General features: G+C 63.6%; 1 protein-coding gene across 1 annotated transcript in view; it reads left to right on the plus strand.

Moving 5' to 3' along the window:
- The window catches only part of FOXO6 (forkhead box O6), a 36,220-nt gene extending 15,364 nt beyond the window's left edge, over window positions 1-20,856 (plus strand). Inside the window, exon 2 of the mRNA XM_030290357.4 lies at window positions 16,438-20,856. Within this exon, the coding sequence (XP_030146217.2) occupies window positions 16,438-17,850 (1,413 nt within the window). The 3' untranslated portion in view covers window positions 17,851-20,856. The remainder of the gene's footprint in view (window positions 1-16,437) is intronic.
- The last annotated feature ends 569 nt before the right edge of the window (window positions 20,857-21,425 follow it).

Here is a 21,425-nt window from a genome sequence, read left to right on the forward strand (position 1 = left end):
TGCCCCGGTACCGAGCCCGGTACCGAGCCCAGCGGCGCTCGGGGCTGCCCCGGTACCGAACCCAGTGGCGCCCGGAGCCCCCCGGTACCGAGCCCGGTACCGAGCCCGGAGGCGCTCGGGGCTGCCCCGGTACCGAGCCCGGTACCGAGCCCGGCGGCACTCGGGAATGCCCCGGTACCGAACCCGGAGGCGCTCGGGGCTGTCCCGGTACCGAGCCCGGTACCGAACCCAGCGGCGCTCGGGGCTGCCCCGGTACCGAGCCCGGTACCGAGCCCGGCGGTGCTCGGAGCCCCCCGGTCGGGGTCGGCGCTGGAGGGGATGCGGGCGGGGATGCGGGCGGGGTGCGGGCGCCGTGCCCAGGAATTCGAGGATGGTTTGCAGGCGGCGCTGCCCGGGCAGCAGCGGCTAATTCCGGCTAATTCAATTCCAGCTCCGTGTCACGGAACCGGGGACCGGGGCCCCGCGGGCAGGGGTGGCCGCGGAAGGGCTGCCCGCTCCCCCGGCCACCGGCGGGATGGGGAATCCTGGCACCCCCCAGCTCTTCAGGGAGACCCTCAGGCCGCTGTGCCCAGACTGGCACCACAGGCAGGTGCCCACAGCCTGGGGGGTGCTGAGGTGTGACCCCGGGTGCTCAGACCCCTCAGGGTGGGCTGCCAGAGGGAAAGAGTGGTGAGGAGCTGCTTTCCTGCAGGGATGTGTGACTTCCCGTTCTTCCACACCTCCTCCCTGTGCCTTCTCATCCTGGCATCCGCCCCAGCGCTGCTGCAACCCCCACCTCCCAGGAACACCCTAAAATTAACATCCAGGGGGGTGTGGGTGGGTTCAAGCCCCTGGGTTCAGGTTCAGGGCGCTGTCACTGAAGTCCAGAGCTGCTTTGCTCTGGTGCTCTGAGCACTGGTTCCTTCTGCCTGTTTTTGGACATTTTGTGACACCCTCCTGCCCAGACACCTTTTTTTAGTAGTTTTATTTCCAAATGTCTGATTCCTCTGACTGACACACAAACCCCACTGGCAGTGTGGATCTGGGGATCCACACTGGGGCTGATCCCACAGCCTGAGGCGTCGCTGCCAGTTTGTAGGGGACAGGTTACCTTGACCTCTTGCTTCAGACACTCATCAGCAATAAAAAACAGTCCTGAGGGTGCTGCAGGGCCTGGCCCAGGGCATCCTCCTCGCTGCATTGCCCCCGGGGCCGGGGCAGTGCGGGGTGGATCCCGATCCTCCCTCGAGCCCCACCGGGACCTCGGCAGCTCTGGCTGATGTAATTTTTGCCATTACAGATAAAACTGCTCCGCCTCGGGTGGCAAACTCCCCCAAGGCAGGCAGGAGGGGGTTGTTGTGTTCCTGTTGCTTTGCAGCAGCCTACAGGGATCCCACTGCCTCCCCAGGGTGGCTCTGCCTGCTTCCCCTCCTCCTCCTCGTGCTCCTCGTCCTCCTCCTCCTCCTCGGGCTGTCTGTGCTGGCTGAGTCCTTCCCAGAGCCGTGCTGGGGGGGCAGAGGCTGCACCATGAATTGCCCGTGCCCCAGCAGCTCCCTGGAGCTGTTGTTAGCCCAGCCTGGCTTGTTGCTGGCCCTGGTGCTGCTGTTTGGGCCCGCTCTGGCAGCATTCCCTCATCCCGCTGCCTGCCCGTGGCGAGCATCCCTGTGTCCTGCATCCCAGTGGTGCAGCTCAGCCCGGGGACCCTGCAGTGCCCGTGGCTGTGGCTTTCCTGTGCTCAGAGCAGGGGACACCCTGACAGGGGGATGGTGCATCCCTGGTGCCAGAGTTTGGGACACTGGGAGAAACCTCGAGGCGTTCCTGGTGCTTCCGAGCCCTCGGAGGGACAAGCAGAGGCTGTGGCTGAGCTGAAGGTGGCACGGGGATGCAGAGCTGCCCCTCGGTGGCGTGGGCACGCTGCCAGCCCCTCCTGCTGGGGAACTGCCCCAGGGGTTGTGCGTGGAGAGCCAGGAGTGAGGGCAGGGAGACAGTGCCCAGCCCGAGCTGGGGCGTGGTGGCTTCTCTGTCCCTGCTCTGGCCGCCCAGGTGGGGTGGCAATGTCCCCAAGGGGACAGTCCCCTCCTCATGGCCTCAGCAGTGCCCCAGGGGGATGGTGGTGGGAGAGCCAACCTCAGAGCCCCCAGGGTGTGTGCCACAGGGGGGGAGAGCCAACCTCAGAGCCCCCAGGCTGTGTGCCACAGGGGGGGAGAGCCAACCTCAGAGCCCCCAGGCCGTGTGCCCAGGGCAGCAGCCCCCGCTGGGCGGCACTGCCTGGCCCCCAGCCCAGCACCCACCTCACCTGCAGGATGTCGCCTGCTGTTTCCCTGGCAACGGCGATGGCATCCCGCACACCTCGGGCAGAGTTTCCCTGCATGCCCTGCGATGTCAGCGCTGTTTCCCGGGTAACCCAGCAGCTCGGGCGGGCAGGGACCGGGGTCCCCGCTGCCTTCTGCTGTGCCCACCTGCCAGCCCCGCTGCCGCCGTGGGGTGGCCTTGGCTGCTGGGGACAGGCCGGCACAAGGGTGGAAGGATGAGGCTCGAGCCTGGCAGATTTGGGGCACAGCACAGCCCCCACTCTGCTCACTGCAGGTGTCTCGTGGGTCTGCTGAGCGTGGGGAGCTGTGGGCAGCTCATGGTGCAGGAAAGGCGAGGCTTGGGCACCCTGTGCCTGCACACAGGGCTGGGCTCTGTGTCTGCGCTCGTGGGCAGGCATGTTCCTGAGGGAGGAGCAGCCAAAGGGTGCTGGCAAGGGTCCAGGCAGCTGGTCATTCCTGGTCATTCCTGGTCATTCCTGGTCATCCCTGATCACCTCGGGGTAACTGGTGTGGGCAGGAGGGCACTGGTGAGGTGGGTAAAGCACCCCAGGACAGGCTGGAGCTGTGGTGTTTGCCTGCAGCTGATGATGCCCTTCATGCCATGAGCCCATCCCAAGTGTGTCCCCTGTGCCCTGTGCCCAGCTTTGCCCTGTCCCACTCCAGGTGGCACATCCCCCGTGCGGGGACGCTGGGCTCCAGGAGGGTTTGGGTGGGTGGAGATGAGAGATCTCTGAAGGCTGCTCTGAGAATATCTGGTTTATTAGAGAGGGTGAAAGGCCCTGCTTGGAGTCACCAGACCTGACCCGTGGCAGGCCCGAGGGCGTGGGGGAAGGGAGAGGCAAGGGGTAGAGGGAGATAAGAGAGGATCCCAAGAGGATGTTCAGGAGAGGGGCAGTTCCAAGAGAACAGAAGTTCCAAGAGAGCGTCTGGCTCCTCAGGGACTCCTTGTCAGGGGCTTCAAGGTGAGCTGGAACAAGACTGAGGCCAATGGGGTCACAGACTCCTGATGCTTCAGGGGAGGGTTACAGGTGTGGGATGACCCATACATTTTGGGGAGTGAGATCCAACATTCCATTTAACCTCAGGGCCTATTTGTAGGTAAGGGCATTGTTCAACCAGAAGGGGGGATTGTCTTCATCCTGCCTGTGCTATTGTTTTCTAGTTGTTCAGTAACTAAGGTTTGGTATGTCACAACTTGTTACCATCTCAGTCTCTGTATTTTCTAAATCTTTTGCCAGGCAATCATATTTATAAGGCTTTCTTGTTTCATCTTCCCCAACACCCCGCTCCCAGTGCACATCTCAGGGGGACAGACACCCCCTAAACCCCGCAGCATGGGGGTTCAGACCCTCGGCAGGGCAGGCTGGGCGCCTCCCAGGAGGGGCAGCTCCAAGTGCTTTCTCAGTGTGGCTGCAGAGCCAGGAAATTCCCGTGCTGAGCACAGCCCTGCCCAGGGAATGTGTTTGGATGAAATCGGAGCCTGCAGCGCGGCGCCGGCCAGGATTTCCCCGTGGATCCTCTGCTGTGCCTCGTGTGCTGGGCTGGGAGCTGCTTTGGGGTGTTTTTGGGGAGCCACAGCCCTGCTGGCAGCAGCACAGACCCCCTTGGGAGCAGCAGCTCTGCCAGCACCGGGGGGATGCAGCCAGCCCATCCTGCAGGGGTCCCCCCTGTTCCCACCCATCAGTGGGGCTGTGCCCACGAGCACAAACGAGCTTGTCAGTGATACTGGGGCTCTGTGGGGTGATACCAGCAGGGATCTGGGGGTGACACCAAAGATCCATGAGGTGACACCACTGGAGCCGTGCCTGGAGGCTGCTGGGTCCTGGCAGTGCAGAAGGCTTTATCCTGGCACAAGGCCCTGCACGTTCTGGGGCACAGGGGGGTTCGAGCCCACCCTTGGGCAGCTGCTGAGCTGGGGAATCCTCCCCTCCTCCTCCTCCTCCTCCTCCTCTGCTGCTGGCTCGCTGTGCTGTGAGTGAGCACAGGCTGCAGGGTGGGTCTGTCCTTAGCAGGTGCAGGGGAAATGGAGAAAAAAGGGTCAGCTGAGCCAGCAGGGCTGGCAGGGACACGGGAGGGGCTGTGACTGCAGGTGCCCGTGTGCAGGGTGCTGCACGTTGTGCCATGAGGGTGGGACTGCAGTGTGTGACACCCCAGGGCAGGCCGGGGACATCCCGGGCAGGGCCGTGACCCACCCGGGTGCTGTGGGGCTGGGGGCTGCTCTTTCAGCCCCCTGGGATGGTTTTTACATGTCCCCTACCCCACCTTTGCCTTTGGCTCCTGCCCAGCACCCAGCAGGGGCTGAGAACCCCCCCGAGCTGTGGCTGCCACCCCGGGGCACGGCAGGGATGGAGTTCCCATCCCTCTTCACCCCCTGGACCCCACACAGGAGCCACCCCAGCTGCAAGCCCCTCACCCTGCCTGCCAGGGTGACCCCTAAGAGCATCCCCCTTGGGGAGACCCCCAGGGCACCCCAGGGTTATGTGGGGGTTTCACAGATTCATGGTTTGGGTTGGAAGGGACCTCAGAGCCCATCCAGTGCCACCCCTGCCATGGCAGGGACACTTTCCACTGAACCAGGCTGCTCTGAGCCCTGTCCAGCCCGGCCTTGGGCACTGCCAGGGATGACTGGCAGGATTTTGGAGGGTTTTGGGGTGTTTTTGTGTGTGCTGGCATGGGGGGCTCTGGCTGGGGACAGCACTGTGGGGACAGCAGGGACAGCCCAGAGCCTGCCGGGGTGCCATGGGCTCCACCAGAGGCACTCAGCCCCTCCACTGGCTGGAAACTGCTCCCTATTTTCAGAAGTGTTTTTAAAATAGTGCTTCTTGCCACGTTTCTGCACAGCAAGTCCCCGTGGTGAGGATTTTCTCCCTTAGAGGCATCACTGAACCCTTCCCTGCTCCACCCTCTGGGCCTGGAACCTGCAAACTGCTATAAACATTTGTTCGCTTGAGCAACTGGGATTGTTTTTTTTTTTCTTTTTTGGAATAAAACTGTTCCATGAAGAATCTCTCAGGCAAGGCCAGGTGGTGGCAGGGATGTCCCTGCTGTCCTGGCCACCCCTCTTGTCCCCATCCCCCTGAGTTCTCCCAAGCCTTTGCCATCTGTGCTTGCTGGTGGTGGGATGAGATCTCGTGCAGGAGGAAATTCCTCCCTGGGAGGATGATGAGAGCCTGGCACAGAGCAGCTGTGCTGCCCCTGGATCCCTGGCAGTGCCCAGGCCAGGCTGGACAGGGCTGGGAGCAGCTGGGACAGTGGGAGGTGTCCCTGCCAGGGCAGGGGTGGGAAGGGATGTGCTTTAAGGTCCCTCCCAAGCCAGGGAGGGATTCTCTGACTCTAGCTGAGAAGCAAAAGGCACTTTCCATGCAGGGCCAGAGCAGCTCTCATCCCCAGGAGCTGCCCCGAGGGCACGGGGAGCCTGTCCCTGCTCCTGCAGTGCTGGGGGAGCCCTGCTGGGACACGGCTGGGGGAGAGGCTTTGGCTTTGCTCCGTGGGCTCCTGAAAGCCCCGTGAAAAGCCAGGGCACAGAGGGACTCGGGGCACCCTTGTGGGGCTGCTCTGCAGGGCTGAGCTGAGCATGTGGGGCAGGAGGGGAACCCCCGGAGCAGAGCGTGGGGAATGGGGGGGAACATGGGGGGGACATGGGGAAAACACGGGGGAACATGGGGAGAACACAGGGAGACATGGGGAGAACATGGGGAGACATGGGGAGACATGGGGGGAACATGGAGGAACATGGGGAGAACATGGGGAGAACAGGGGGGAACATGGGGAGACATGGGGGGACATGGGGGAACACGGGGGGATATGGGGAGAACATGGGGGCAGCATAGGGGAACATGGGGGGAACATGGGGGAACATGGGGAGACATCGGGGGGACATGTGGGATGTAGGAGAACATGGCAAGAACAGGGGGGGAACATAGGGGGACACAGGGGGCACATGAGGAGGAGCAGGGGGGAATGAGGGGAACATGGGGAGAGCAGGGCGGACATGGGGGAATGGGGGGAACACTGGGAAATGGGGGGGGAGAACATGGGGGGAACGGGGAGACATGGGAGGAACACGGGGGCAACAGGGGGGACCAGGGGGTGCAGCCGGCGCTGGGCTCCCTGCCCAGCCCTGCCCGGCTCCAGGGCAGCTCCCAGGCTGGAAATCAGCCCAGCCCCGTGGCACAGACAGGGGAGCACGGGCTGGGCTCACCCCCCGCCTCTGGGGCTCCTGCTGCTGCCCAGCTCGGGGGGCTGGGCAGGATGGTGACACGAGGGTGACATGTGCCTGTGTCCCTCAGGGTAGCCAAGTGACCCAGAGGTGATGTTTTATGGCACTGCACCCTCCCGTGGGTGTCTGAGCATCGCTGCTGCTTCCCCCTTCCTCCCACAGGCGGTGAGGAGGAGGAGTGGGTGATTTCCCCCGTGGGAGCAGCCAGCTCCTCTGCCTGCTGGGGCTGGAACCCCCACCCACGGGGGCTCAGCGTCCTGCTTGGGGCATCCCTGGTGGCTGCTGGGTGTCCCCAGCGTCCCTGGGCAGGATTTGATGTGCCTTGCCTCGGGCTGGGAGCAGCTCTGGGCTCTCTCAGTGTGGCATAGAGCTGCCCGGGGGCACTGGGGCACCCGCTGTCCCCAGCCAGCCCCGGTGCCAGCAGGGACATCAAGTGGTACCCGAGGAAAAGGGAGTGCGGCTGCTTTAATGATTTGGCTGCGGTGAGAGCTTGGTGTGGAGGAAATTGAACCCAGGGGAAAAAATCCTGTAATTTCATGCAAAAATGACATGGCAGCTCCGGGTGATTTAGTGCAGCTGTTTTGGTGGCCAGCTCTGGGGTGTCATTAGAGCGTTATGGGGTCAGAGGCTGCTGCTGGAGAGGCTCCCCCGAGGCTCTGACCTGGCCCCACCGGCTGGAGGGGGGTCTGGGCGGGCAGGGAGTGCTCAGGGTGGCTTCTGTCCCCAAAAGCAGGGGGCTGATGTCCCTTAGCTGGATGTGGGCACCTTGCAGAGCATCCCTGGCTGTGCTGGCACCTCAGGCGAGCTGGGCTGGAGTCCAAGGCTGTGCTCCCCCCTTGCTCAGCACCCCCTGCCCCACAGCATCCCCGTGGGGCTGGCTGAGAGCTGGGCGGGCACTGGGAGCTGGCACAGGCCCCCAGGGTGGCACTGCAAGGTGCCCAGGCCAGCTGCCCAGGGCAGGGGGCTCAGCTGCTCTGAGGGTGAGCGGGTGCCCGTGCCAGGGCCACAGAGCTGAGGTGGGCAACACAGCAGCTCTGCAGGTGCCTAAGCCCCTTCCCTCCGGCAGCGTTCAGGCAGGGAGGCCGCACATGCAGGAGGTGGGCAGGGGTCCTGCTGTCCCCTGCCAGCCCTGCAGCGACCCCACGGCCAGGGAGGGTGTGGGGCCGGCCCAGCTCTGTGCCACTGGGAGGTAGCTGGTGCCAGGGCGAGCTGCAGCTGGGTGCTGGGTGCCCCCAGCTCTGTGGGGCTCTTGCAGGAAGTGGGGAAAGGCTGGGCTCTCCCCAAACATCCCCCAGTCCCACAGGGGGGTCCCCAGCTCCCCAGCCCTGCCCGTGTCCCCAGAGGGGAGCGTGTGCCTGCTCGTTATCCTCACCCTGCTCCGATCTAATGAGCCCTCTGGGGAGCGTGTGGGGCACGAGGGGGTGCTGGGGGATTGGCAGAGGTGTGCTTCTGCAGGCAGGGATCGCTGCCTTCCTCATCATCACCCCCGGGCTCCTCTTCTGCGCCTCAGGGCAGCCCTTCGAGGTGCAGCACAGAGCCTCGGGGCGGTGGGGCAGGACAGGGCTTGGGGAGACACTGTGGGGTGATGAGACCTCTCCCAGCTGTGCTGGGACCATCTCTTGTGTCCCCTCCTGTCCTGAAGCAGCTGGGGAACTGCTGTGGCTGGAGGAGAGGGTCACACCGAGCCCCAGCACTGCCAGGGTGGGTCTGGGGCTGTTCTGGCCCCATCAGGAGCAGCCCAGGGCAGGAGGTGTCTTTGTGCTGGCTGTGGTAGGTGGATTGACTGGGCAGGTGTTCCCCCAGCACTGAAATCACTCAATACCCATCTGAATTCTGTCTCCATCGATCCATCGATCCATCGATCCATCCATCCATCCATCCATCATCCATCCATCCATCCATCATCCATCCATCCATCCATCATCCATCCATCCATCCATCCATCCATCCATCCATCCATCATCCATCATCCATCCATCATCCATCCATCCATCCATCCATCCATCCATCCATCCATCCATCCATCCATCCATCATCCATCCATCCATCATCCATCCATCATCCATCCATCCATCCATCATCCATCCATCCATCCATCCATCCATCATCCATCCATCCATCCATCATCCATCCATCCATCCATCCATCCATCCATCATCCATCCATCATCCATCCATCCATCCATCCATCCATCCATCCATCCATCCATCCATCCATCATCCATCCATCATCCATCCATCCATCATCCATCCATCATCCATCCATCCATCCATCATCCATCCATCCATCCATCCATCCATCCATCCATCCATCCATCCATCATCCATCCATCCATCCATCCATCCATCCATCCATCCATCCATCCATCATCCATCCATCCATCATCCATCCATCCATCCATCATCCATCCATCCATCCATCATCCATCCATCCATCCATCCATCCATCCATCCATCATCCATCCATCCATCCATCCATCCATCCATCCATCCATCATCCATCCATCCATCCATCCATCCATCCATCCATCATCCATCCATCCATCCATCCATCCATCCATCCATCCATCATCCATCCATCCATCATCCATCCATCCATCCATCCATCCATCCATCCATCATCCATCCATCCATCCATCATCCATCATCCATCCATCCATCCATCCATCCATCATCCATCCATCCATCCATCATCCATCCATCCATCCATCCATCCATCCATCATCCATCCATCCATCCATCCATCCATCCATCCATCCATCCATCCATCATCCATCCATCCATCCATCATCCATCCATCCATCCATCCATCATCCATCCATCCATCCATCATCCATCCATCCATCCATCATCCATCCATCCATCCATCCATCCATCCATCCATCCATCCATCATCCATCCATCATCCATCCATCCATCCATCCATCCATCCATCCATCCATCCATCCATCCATCCATCCATCATCCATCCATCCATCCATCATCCATCCATCATCCATCCATCCATCATCCATCCATCATCCATCCATCCATCCATCCATCCATCCACCCATCCATCCATCATCCATCCATCCATCATCCATCCATCCATCCATCCATCCATCCTCTCCCCCCAGGCTGTGGTTCCCGGTGCTCCGGGGGCGTTTGGCCAACGCTCTGAGGCACAGCTCGGGGTTGTTGGGGTGTCTGTGTAGGACCAGGAGCTGAACTCGATGATCTTGGTGGGTCCCTCCCAGCCTGGCAGACTCTGTGGTTCTCTGACCCCCTCTGGGACCTGGTGGCCGAGCTGGTGTGACCCCAGTGGCCACAGAGACGCTGCTGGCTGCAGTGTGGGGTGCCCTGGTGTCCCTGGGCACGGGCTGAGGACAGTGCTGGGCACGGGGGGTGCTGGGGGGCGTGGGGAGCTGTGGGGTTTGATGGGTGTCAGTGGTGTCTGTGGTGGGTTTGGGAGCTGCTTGTGTTCAGCAGGGGAACGGAGGCACCGGAGCAGCTGTGGAACAACCTCAGGTGCCGAGTGCACGGCGGGGTGAGGGGCAGCTCTGTGCCAGGGGGTGCAGGGGCTGCACCGGGGCTTCAGTGGGGTCAGAGCCGCTGAGAACCAGCAGGATGTGTGGTGGAGATGGGCCAGGATCAGCACAGGGCCAGGTGGGGAATGGACATCACCCATCCAGTTCCACAGCACCTCCACTGCTTCTGAAAGCAGCCTGGAGCCCGGGCAGCCACAGCCAGGCTGGTTTTGGGGTTGGGATGGGGCTGCTGCATCCTGGCAGAGGCTCAGGGTGGTGCTTCCCCACTGGACCTTCTCTTCCAGCTGGAAGGTGGGTGTGGGGCATGCCAGCCCCAGCCCCGGAATGGCAGGAGGAGGTGGGCAGGGGGTGGCACAGCCTGGCCCCAGGATGAGGGATCCCAGCCCCGCATTCCCGAGTGTGGAGCTGGTCTGGGGGCACAGGGCACCGCACACAGGCTCTGTGTGCCCCACAGGGGCACGGCTGGACCCCTGCCGGGGGTGGCACGGGGGCGCACACAGAGGGGCCGGGGGGATGCTCAGGGAGGGTTCAGGCTGCAGGAGGCAGCCCCAGCTGTCCCTGGGCTGCTCGGGGGTGATTAGCGGTCCCTAATGAGCTGTCGCAGGGGGGATGCTCCGGCCGTGCCGCCCTGGGCTCCTCGCGTGTCAGCCACCTGCGAGCCACCGCGGCCCCGCGCTCCTCTCTAATGGGCTTTTGGTTCAATTAGCGGCGCGTCAGCCCCGCTCTGCTCAGCCGGAGCGCTGACCCGAACGCGCCGCCGCCGGCGAGACCCCCGCGGGGGGAACCGGCCCCCGACCCTGCCCCTGCCCCTGTTCCTTCCCCTGCCCCTGCCCCCGACCCTGCCCCTGCCCGGCCCTGCCGCGGGCACCGGGCGGCTCTGCCCGCTCCAGCCTCGGGCAAGGACGAGGGGCACAGGGGGGGCACAGGAGGGGCAGAGGAGGGGGCAGAGGAGGGGCAGAGTAGGAGGCACAGGAGGGGCACAGGAGGGGCGCAGGAAGGGCAGAGTAGGGAAACAGGAGGGGGCACAGGAGGGGGCACAGGAGGGGCAGAGGAGGGGCACAGGAGGGGCACAGGAGGGACACAGGAGGGACACAAAAGGGACACAGGAGGGGGCACAGGAGGGGCACAGGAGGGACACAGGAGGGACACAAAAGGGACACAGGAGGGGCAGAGGAGGGGCACAGAATGGGGCACAGGAGGGGGCACAGGAGGGGCACAGGAGGGGCACAGGAGGGGCAGAGGAGGGGGCACAGAAGTGGCACAGGAGTGGCACAGGAGGGACACAAAAGGGACACAGGAGGGGGCACAGGAGGGACACAGGAGGGACACAGGAGGGGCACAGAATGGGGCACAGAAGTGGCACAGGAGTGGCACAGGAGGGACACAAAAGGGACACAGGAGGGGGCACAGGAGGGGCACAGGAGGGGCACAGAAGTGGCACAGGAGTGGCACAGGAGGGACACAAAAGGGACACAGGAGGGGGCACAGGAGGGACACAGGAGGGGCACAGAATGGGGCACAGGAGGGGGCACAGAAGTGGCACAGAAGGGGGCACAGGAGAGACACAGGAAGGGGTACAGGAGGGGCAGAGGAGGGACACAGGAGGGGCACAGAATGGGGCACAGAAGTGGCACAGGAGGGGCACAGGAGGGGACACAGGAGGGACACAGGAGGGGCATAGAAGTGGCACAGAATGGGGCACAGGAGGGGGCACAGGAGGGGACACAGGAAGGGGCACAGGAGGGGCACAGGAGGGACACAGAAGGGACATAGGAGGGGGCACAGGAGGGGACACAGAAAGGGGCACAGGAGGGGCAGAGGAGGGGCAGAGGAGGGGCAGAGGAGGGGGCACAGAGGGGGCACAGGAGGGGCACAGGAAGGGCAGAGGAGGGGGCACAGGAGGGACACAGGAGGGACACAGGAGGGGGCACAGGAGGGGGCACAGGAGGGACACAGGAGGGACACAGGAGGGGGCACAGGAGGGGGCACAGGAGGGGCACAGGAGGAGGCAGAGGAGGGACACAGGAGAGACACAAAAGGGACACAGGAGGGACACAGGAGGGGCACAGGAAGGGCAGAGTAGGGACACAGGAGGGGGCACAGGATGGGGCAGAGGAGAGGGCACAGGAGGGACACAGGAGGGGCACAGGAGGGACACAAAAGGGACACAGGAGGGGGCTGGGGCTTGGCTTGGTGCTGGGCAGCCAGCAGCGAGGGGTGACAGCAGCGCTGGGGACAGCAGAGCGGTGCCGGGGATGTGACAGCGATGTGAGCGCCTCGTTTGCTCTCCCCACTCTGCCAGGACCTGCTCTTGAACTCGTGTCCCCCCACCTTGCTCTGCCCAGGGCACGCAGAGGCGAGCTCATCCTCACTCCTGCACCCCGACACTCGTGGGTACCCCGAGGCGGGGGTGGCAGCCTGGCACCTGCGGCTGGGATGGGATGGGATGGGATGGGATGGGATGGGATGGGATGGGATGGGATGGGCAGCGCTGCCCGAACTGGGGGTGTACCCGTGTGCGGGGCTCATTTCGGGGCCCGAGGCTCATCTCGGGGGTCGATGCTCATTTCGGGAGTCCGGCCTCGGGGAATGGCTTCCGGCCGCCCCATCATCACCATCCTCACCATCCTCACCACCCTCACCATCCTCACCATCCTCACCATCCTCACCACCCTCACCACCGCTGCCAGCTGCCCATTGACAGTCAAGTCACTCTCCCAAACAATGGGTCCGGCTAATCCTTTTACAATGGCACTAATTGCTAATCAGACCGATTTCACACTGCCTGTTCCCCTGACAATGAGGCTCGCCGGAGGAGGGCTCCTGGGGGGGTGAGGGGCTCCGCGGGTGCCCACAGCCCCCCCAGGCCCCGCAGCGGGAGCAGCCCCCGGCAGACGGGCACCGGCGTGGCACTGGGGTCCTGCGGCTTGGCAAAGCTGCCGGCTGGCACGGGCTCAGCTCGCCCTGCCCTGGTGCCAGCCAGGGCCGAGCGGGGGGTGCGGTGCACCTGCAGCCCTGGTGCCACCTCCAGCCTGCCCTCGTGTCCCCAGAGCATCCCTGTCCCCTCGGCGGAGCTGCGGGGCCGTGCGGGGCCGTGCGGGGTGTCACCCCCGGCTGTGAGCGGGGACCGGTGCCCCTGCCCGGTGCTGGTTTGGGGGTTTGGGCACCGGGGGATGCGGGGCCGAGTGGGACCGGGTGTCCAGAGTGGGGCTGAGCCGTCGGAGTGGGCTGGACAGACGGGGGACAGGGGGACAGACAGGGGGGACAGGGGGACAGAGGGGACAGACAGGGGGGACAGGGGGACAGAGGGGACAGACAGGGGGACAGACAGGGGGGACAGGGGGACAGACGGGGGGACAGACGGGGGGACAGAGGGGACAGACAGGGGGGACAGGGGGACAGACAGGGGGGACAGAGGGGACAGGGGAACAGACGGGGGGACAGGGGAACAGACAGGGGGGATAGAGGGGACAGACAGGGGGGACAGAGGGGACAGAGGGGACAGTCGGGGGACAGGGGGACAGACAGGGGGGACAGAGGGGACAGAGGGGACAGACAGGGGGGACAGGGGGACAGACAGGGGGGCCAGAGGGGACAGAGGGGACAGACAGGGGTGACAGGGGGATGGGCAGGGAGGCACAGCTCGGGCACCAGGGCACGGCCAGCCCCACAGTGGTGCAGGGCAGGGAATGGTGTCAGAGACGTCGTGGGGACCCTGGGGTGGCACCATCCTTTCCTGACCCCAGGGCACGCCCTGCCGAGGCAGCGCTGTCCCCTGTGCCTCAGCGGGACGCTGCCGGGGGCTGGGGGACACTGGGTGCCCGCGGTTCATCCGCTCCCGGCCCGCCCCAGCGCAGCCCCCGCCCGGCTCCGTGCGCCCCGAGCCGCGGGCAGCCGAGCGTGTCGGGGTGCTAATGAGGAGAGAGCCGGGTCTGCTGCACCTTGCGCTTAATTGCTGCTGTCTTCTGGCTCCTAATGAAGCTCCGGCAGCCTCTCCTCGTCTCCTCTCCCTCGGGCAGCCTGACCCTGCCAGCCCTGGCCCCTGCCTCGGGGGGTGCAGCGTGCCCTGTGCTCCCTCTGGGCTGGGAGGGGGCGTGCTGAATGTCACCCCTGTCCAGCTGTGGCATGCCCAGAGCCCATCCCCTCTCCCCGATGGCAGCTCCAGCCCTGCTGCACAGGCTGCAGCATCTCCTGCACAGGGTGCTGGGCAGGCCTGGCAGGGCTGGCAGGGAGGGACTGCGGCCGTGGGGGGGTCCCCACTCCTGCCAGGGGCCCAGCACTGACTGGGCATCACTGCAGCAAGCCCAGCTTTGGCATCCCCAGCTCCCCACTGTCTGTGGGTGCAGGGCAGCGCTCTGGGGCTGAGCTGGCTGGTGGCTCTGGCCCTGCCAGGGCAGTGACAGCCACGTGCTGTGCTTCTGTCCCTGCTGCTTGACCGATGGCTGGGTCCTGGAAGGGAGTTTGGGTCATCCTGGGGCTTGAGGAGAGGTGCTGGGAGGGTCAGGGGGACTCTCCCTGCCAGGAAGGCTGGCCAGAGCTTGACTTGCTCTGCTCGAAGGTGGTGAGCGTGGGTTGGGCAGCTGTGTCCCAAGCAGCCCTTGGGCCCCCTCCCCAGCCATGCAGGAAGGGGTTAATGGCTGGCCCATACCTGCAGTTGCATTTTAAAGATGTGAAATTAAAGCCCGTAATTTATTCTCCCCACACACGAAGGAGCAATTAGTTCTAAACACGGCTTAATCAGTCAGTGCGAGATTGATTTCTGTAGACTTGGATTTGGTGGCTGCTGGCGAGGAGCCAGCCTGGGAGCAATCTCCAAATAAATGAAGTGCGGAGAAGTAAGCCATTACATAATATGATAGATGAGGCTGGAGCTCACTTGCCTCTTCATTAGTATTCCACTGTACACCACAACAGCACCAAACTTTCTCCCCTCTGCCGTGGGTTCCTCCTCCTCCTCGTCCTTCTGCCCCTCCTGCAGCTGGGGAGGGGCTGGGGAGGTGCCTCCCCTCTCCAGCAGCCCCGGGCAGCCCCGAGCCTTTGGGCAGAGCTGGGGAAGGGTCTCTGTGCTGCAGACTGAGGCTCTTCCCTGGGTTCTGCATCTTGCCTTTTTCCTCTGGGGAAACTGAGGCACAGGGAGCTGGGGTGGCATCCCTTGAGCTGCATGGCAGCAGGGAGAGGCAGGTGTCAGAGACTCCTACTCTTGTTTGGCTTGGGAGGAACCTCAAAGGTGTTCCCACCCCACCCCTGCCATGGCAGGGACCCCTCCCACTGTCCCAGCTGCTCCAGCCCCAGTGTCCAGCCTGGCCTTGGGCACTGCCAGGGATCCAGGGGCAGCCACAGCTGCTCTGGCAATTCCAGCCCAGCCCCTGCCCACCCTGCCAGGGAGCAATTCCCAATTCCCAATCTCCCATCCAGCCCTGCCCTCTGGCACTGGGAGCCATTCCCTGTGTCCTGTCCCTCCATCCTTGTCCCCAGTCCCTCTGCAGCTCTCCTGGAGCCCCTTCAGGCCCTGCAGGGGCTCTGAGCTCTCCCTGGAGCTTCTCCTCTCCAGGGGAGCACCCCCAGCTCTCCAGCCTGGCTCCAGAGGGGCTCCAGCCCTGGGAGCAGTTCCAGGGGCTGCTCTGGGCCTTCTTTAACAGCTCCATGTCCTTGCTGTGCTGGGGATCGCAGGGCTGGAGGGAACTCTGCGGATGGGGTCTCACAAGAGCCAAGGGGAAGGATCCCCTCCCTTGCCCTGCTGGTCTGAGGCATTTGGGGACAAGGTGTGACATGGTGCCAGCAGGTTTTGGGCTGTGGTGTTGCTGCTGTGCCCTGCCCAGGGCACGTGTCGGTGCTGAGGGTGGATGGGAGTGCATCCCGAATGATGCCAGGCAGGGGAAGGGGCTTGAAGTGCCCTCCAAAGGGATCCCCCCGCCTGTGGAGCTGGTGGGGAGCGGGCTGGGATCTCCTCAGAGGTGCTGGCTGTACTGGGAGCGTCCTGTGGGATGGGCTGGGCCCGGAGGGATGGATGGAGAAGCCGTGGGCTTGTGTGTGGTCCTGACTCTGCCACTGCCTTTGCTGCCTCTGCACCCTGTCCCTCCTGCCAGGGAAGGCAGGTTCTCTGAGAGCCGGCCCTGGCTGCCGAGGGTCCCTGGGATGTGTGCCCAGAGGCTCCCCATCTCTGCCGTGACGGGAATTGTGCCAAAACCAGAGCTGGCGGGCGCGGCACGGGGCTGTGACCCACGGCGTGTGGGACGGCCCTGCCAGCCGAGCTCTGCCAGCCCCAAACCTCGGCTCAGACGTCCGGGGGATGGAGCCCAGCTGTCCCACGGTGCCCCACGTGTCCCCAGCCCCGTGGGCGTCCCTTTCCTTCGGGGGTGCTGTCCTTGCTGACCCTCCCGCTGTCCTTGCTGTCCCCGCAGAACTCCATCCGGCACAACCTGTCCCTGCACACCCGCTTCATCCGCGTGCAGAACGAGGGCACCGGCAAGAGCTCCTGGTGGATGCTGAACCCCGAGGGCGGCAAGACGGGCAAGACGCCGCGGCGGCGCGCCGTGTCCATGGACAACAACAGCAAGTTCCTGCGCATCAAGGGCAAGGCCAGCAAGAAGAAGCAGCTGCAGGTGACGCAGGAGCGCGGCGAGGACAGCCCGTCCTCGCAGCAAGCCAAGTGGTCGGAGAGCCCCGCGTCCCACGCCAGCGACGAGTACGACGCCTGGGCGGACTTCCGGACGCGGGCCAACTCCACGGCCAGCACGCTGAGCGGGCGCCTCTCGCCCATCATGGCCAACCACGAGCCGGACGAGCTGGAGGAGGACGACGGGACCCCCTCGTCCCCGCTGATGTACCCCAGCCCTTCCAGCACCATGTCTCCATCCCTCAGCGCCCGCTGCTCCGTGGAGCTGCCCCGGCTGACCGACCTGACCGGCACCATCAGCCTGAACGAGAGCCTGGGGGAGAGCATGCTGGAGGACCTGCAGGACGGCTACAGCATGAGCCCATCCCAGCAGCTCCCCCCGGCCGCCCTGCGGCAGCGCAGCTCCAGTTTCACCTTCAACTCCAAGTGCTCCAGCATGGGGGCCGCCTCCAACACCTACTGCGGGACCATCTACAGCCAGCCGGCCATGAGCCTCATGCGCCGCCTGCCCATGCAGACCATCCAGGAGAACAAGCAGGCCACCTTCTCGCCCGCCAGCTCCTACAGGAACGCCTCGCTGCAGGACCTGCTCTCCTCCATCTCCTACGCGCACAAGGAGAGCATGGTCCCGGGGGACCTGCCCCCGCCGCAGGCCAGCCCCATGGTGCCGGCCCGTGGCCACAGACACAACCCGCTGCTGTGCGGGGGCGGGGAGCAGGGCCTGTCCCCCTACCCGCCCCACCCGGGCTCTCTCATGAAGAGCAACGCGTTGTACCACCCGTCACCAGCCGGTCACCACCCCGCGGTCAACACCAGTGCCTTAGCCAATCCTGTCAGCCTTATGAGCCTGCCCAGTGACTCGTGCAGCATGGCGGCCGTGCCGCACCACGGGCACCTGCATTCCTACGCCAATAACCAAGGGGCACACATGAGCTTGCTGGATTCGCTGCAGGGCCCCTACCCGGGGGCCGTCCACCCCCCCGTGTTGGGCCAAGACAGGTTCCCAGCAGACCTGGACCTGGACATGTTCAACGGGAGCCTGGAGTGCGACGTGGAGTCCATCATCCTGAATGACTTTATGGACAGCGACGAGATGGACTTCAACTTCGACTCGGCCCTCCCGCCGCAGAACGGGCTCAACGTGCCCGCGCTGCCTGGGGGGCCGCAGCCCACGAACCAGAGCTGGGTGCCGGGGTGACGCCTGCCCCGGCGCGGGCTCGCCGCCGGGAAGCCACGAGGGGAACATTGAGACTAACTTTTTTTTTTCCTTTCTCTTCTGCCTTTGTTTGTTAAGATAGGCCAGAGCCATCAGTCTGAGCTTAAGGTCGAACACGAAACACGAGCCGGAGGGTCAAATGTTGAGATGGGGGAGGACCTCCAGCCCCACGTGTGCCCGGTCTGCAGGTCCTGCCGGCATTCTCTGGAGGACACAGGGCCGGAGCCAAGCAGATCCAGGGGGTAGCAGGAAGGGAAAGCCTTTCCAGACGGTCCCAGTGCCCCATGGTAATGGTGCCAGTTTGATTTGCCCTTGGGCTGGGGGACAGAGTGGTGATGGCTGGTGGTGTGGGACCCCCCCCAGCATGGGCATCCCCCCTGGGAAAGAACTCTTCTCTGAGCCACCTTGGGAAATGAGTCCTCTGGGTAGAACTGTCAGCAGTGGGGGCTCTGCCCTAGGGCAAGGGGGGGCTCGTGACCCCTCAGCCTGGGGGAGATGGGAGCTCTGTGAGCCCACACCCCCGGTGTCCTCGTGTGGCTCCAGGCAGGTTTCCTTACCGAGCAGTGAGGAGGGGGTGGTGGTGGTGTGCAGCCAGCAGCCCTGGGAGCGGCATCTCGGCAGCCCCCGGGGCCTGGGGGTGCCAGGGAAGGCTGCAGCCCCTGCCCGGAGCAGGCTGGGCACGCTGCAGGGGGGTCCTGCTGGGAGTGGGGGTCCCCTGAGCCGGAGGCTGGGGGGCAGCTCGCAGGGGCGGGGAGGGGGGCGTATTTATTTGATTTCATGCACTCTTTTGCCATTGAGTTTTTGCGTTGGAAGGAAGAAAGGGTCGAGCTTAGGGAGAGGAGAGAGAGGCCATGGGCAGCGCTGGTGGCTGTGTCCCATCACATGGCTCATCCTGGCTTGGCCCTGGGGGGTGTTGGATGTTGGGGTGAACGCTGGGGGGCTGTGATGTGGGCCATCCTCGAGGAGGGGCTGTGTGGTGGCCAGGCCTCTGGATGCAGCGTGGGCTCCATCCTGCTCCAAGCTTGGGTGGCCCACATTGCTCAGGGAGGTGCCACAGGGGCCCCAGCCAGGGCTGTGGGGCTCCTGGGGGGTCAGTGCCACCATGCCTGTCCCTGTGTCACCCCGGGGTGCCAGGAGAGCTGATCCAGGAGCTGTCAGCAAGAGGGGTGCACCCGCCTGCCAGGGGCTGGGACTCATGGGGGTGGGGACCACGATTCGCACGTGGTCCTGCTGTGTGTCAGGGCCCCAAACTGACCCCAGTGCTCTGTGGGGCAGGAGAGGGCCAGGGATGCCCCGGCCATTCTGCACAGCTGCCAGGAGCAGCAGGGTTTGAGGGCTTCAGCAGGAGCCAGTGGTCTGGAGATGATGGAGGGGCTGGGAGGAGGCGGTGGGAGCTGCTGCTCTGTCCTGGGGGGTCTCTGCTCAGCACCACAGGCTCTCTGTGACCCCCAACCCCTGGCTTGCAGCGGGGTCAGTGTACTGAACCAGCACATTTTCCCAGCCCAGCTCATCCCTTCCTGCCCCAGCACCAGCTCCTCTGCCAGGAGCAGGCTCTGGGTCCCAGGCAGCCACAGGGACAGCGTGGCAGCCCCAGGTCAGGGCAGGGAGACCCGTGGGTGGCACCTCCTGCTCCTCTCCTGACCCACACAGCTGTGGCAGAGCGTGACAGAGGAGCCCCATGTGCTCACCTTCACCTGGGGCGCATGGCAGGCATGGTCTCTAAAGACATTCTTACAAGTTAATTAATTATGTTTACATTATTTGATCATGTACAGAATTTAATATATTCTATTATATATAATCTTTCTTGAATGCTTTTTTAAAAAGGATTATTCTTTGGTCAGGATCATTACCGCATTCCTTTTATACACCACCTCTCGTTTCAGGCATCTTTCAAACCCTTGGAAACCGATTGCAAATGGCTATTTAATCCCCGACCCCCCAGTTCAGCATGTGGGTGTGAGGGACCCAGAGGCAGGAGGAGAGCAAACGGGGGCTCTGCCCCCCAGGAATGGGAGAAGGGGAAGCAGCCCTGGCTCCCCCAGCCATCCGCCCTGCAGGCACAGACCCAGCAGCACACGGGCAGCACTCGGGCACGGAGCTGGGGTTGTCCCACGCGGGGGTCCCCGAGCCCCCCTCGGTGTCACAGAGGCTGTCCGGCCATCCCCGTGGCGGGGGAGCCACCCCAGCAGCAGGAGGGAAGCGTCCCCTTGTCCCCTTGCCCCCCGTGCCCGCCCCGCTGCGTGGGCACGGCCCCTGGCCAAGCTGTGTCGTGGTTCGTGACCGTGGGGTTGTCGTGTGTGCGGTGCAGTCGTGTTGGTAACGTCGTGTGTTCAGTCGTCCTGCGGGGCGAGGGCCGAGGGCCGAGGGGCGGGCACGGACAGCGGGGTGGCTGCAGGGCTCATGGCACGGCTGGCTCTGCCAGGGGACCAAGCACCCGGGCAGGGGGGACGTGGTGTGCAGGAGGGTGATGGTGATGGACTGGGGGTGTTGGGGCTGTGCAGGAGGGCGGTGGTGATGGATTGGGGCTGTTGGGGCTGTGCAGGAGGGCGGTGGTGATGGACTGGGGGTGTTTGGGCTGTGCCCTGTTGGGGAGGTGACACCAGGATTTGTGTCACTGGCTGAGGCTCTGGGTTCCCTCTCTGGAATCGGTGAGAGCTTCACCCTCCCCTCTCCACCACCCCACAGTGCCCCTCTGGGGACCAGGAGCTCCCTCCCTGCTCCCGCCCTGCCCTGCCTGGAGCCGGCATGGGGGGACAGCCAGGGCCCCCCCAGTTTGCCTCCCCCATCGGTTTTGGGTCTGTTTCCCTCGTATTTATAACTGTACAGACTGGGGGGGAGGGTCTCATCTCTCACACGCATCTATCGTAGGCAATGGTAACTTTCTTGGTTGTGCTATTAGAGTTTGTGTATGTGGCAATGTAAAGAACTGTGTATAGTGCATTGTACAGCATATTTTCATGAATAAAATTGTTTTAAATATTACAAGGTGGGGCTGCTGCTGCCGTCAGTGCTTGTGTGTCTGGGCTGAGAGGGGGGTGGTGCCCCCAGGGAGAGGTACCTAGGGGGAGGTGGGATGTTTGGTGAAAGGGAGCTTGCACCCAGAGCATGGGGGTGGTTGGGATGTGGAGGTCACAGAACCATAAAATCATCATGGAAAAGGAGGCTCAGGGCTGACCTCAGCACTCCCCACAGCTCCTGGAAGGTGCCTGTGACCAGCTGGGGCTGGGCTCTTTCTCCAGGAGCTGACAGAACCAGAGGTCACAGCCTCAGCTGCCCCAGGGAAATCCAGGTTGGGTGTCAGGAGAAAGTTTTTCATGGCAAGGGTGACAAAGTTCTGGAATGGCTGCCCAGGGAGGTGGTGGAGTCCCCATCCCTGGGTGTGTTTAAAACAAGCCTGGATGTGGCACTGGGTGCCAGGGTTTGGTTGAGGGGTTGGGCTGGGCTGGACTCAATGGTCTTGAGGGTCTTTTCCAACCCCATGATTCTGTGAATTCTGTGAATTAAGAAAAGTCCCCTAAGACCAGTAAGTCCAACCATTCCCCCAGCACTTCCAA

The sequence above is a fragment of the Taeniopygia guttata genome, chromosome 23 (genome assembly GCF_048771995.1).
Source record: "Taeniopygia guttata chromosome 23, bTaeGut7.mat, whole genome shotgun sequence".
In the NCBI taxonomy this organism is placed as follows: domain Eukaryota; kingdom Metazoa; phylum Chordata; class Aves; order Passeriformes; family Estrildidae; genus Taeniopygia; species Taeniopygia guttata.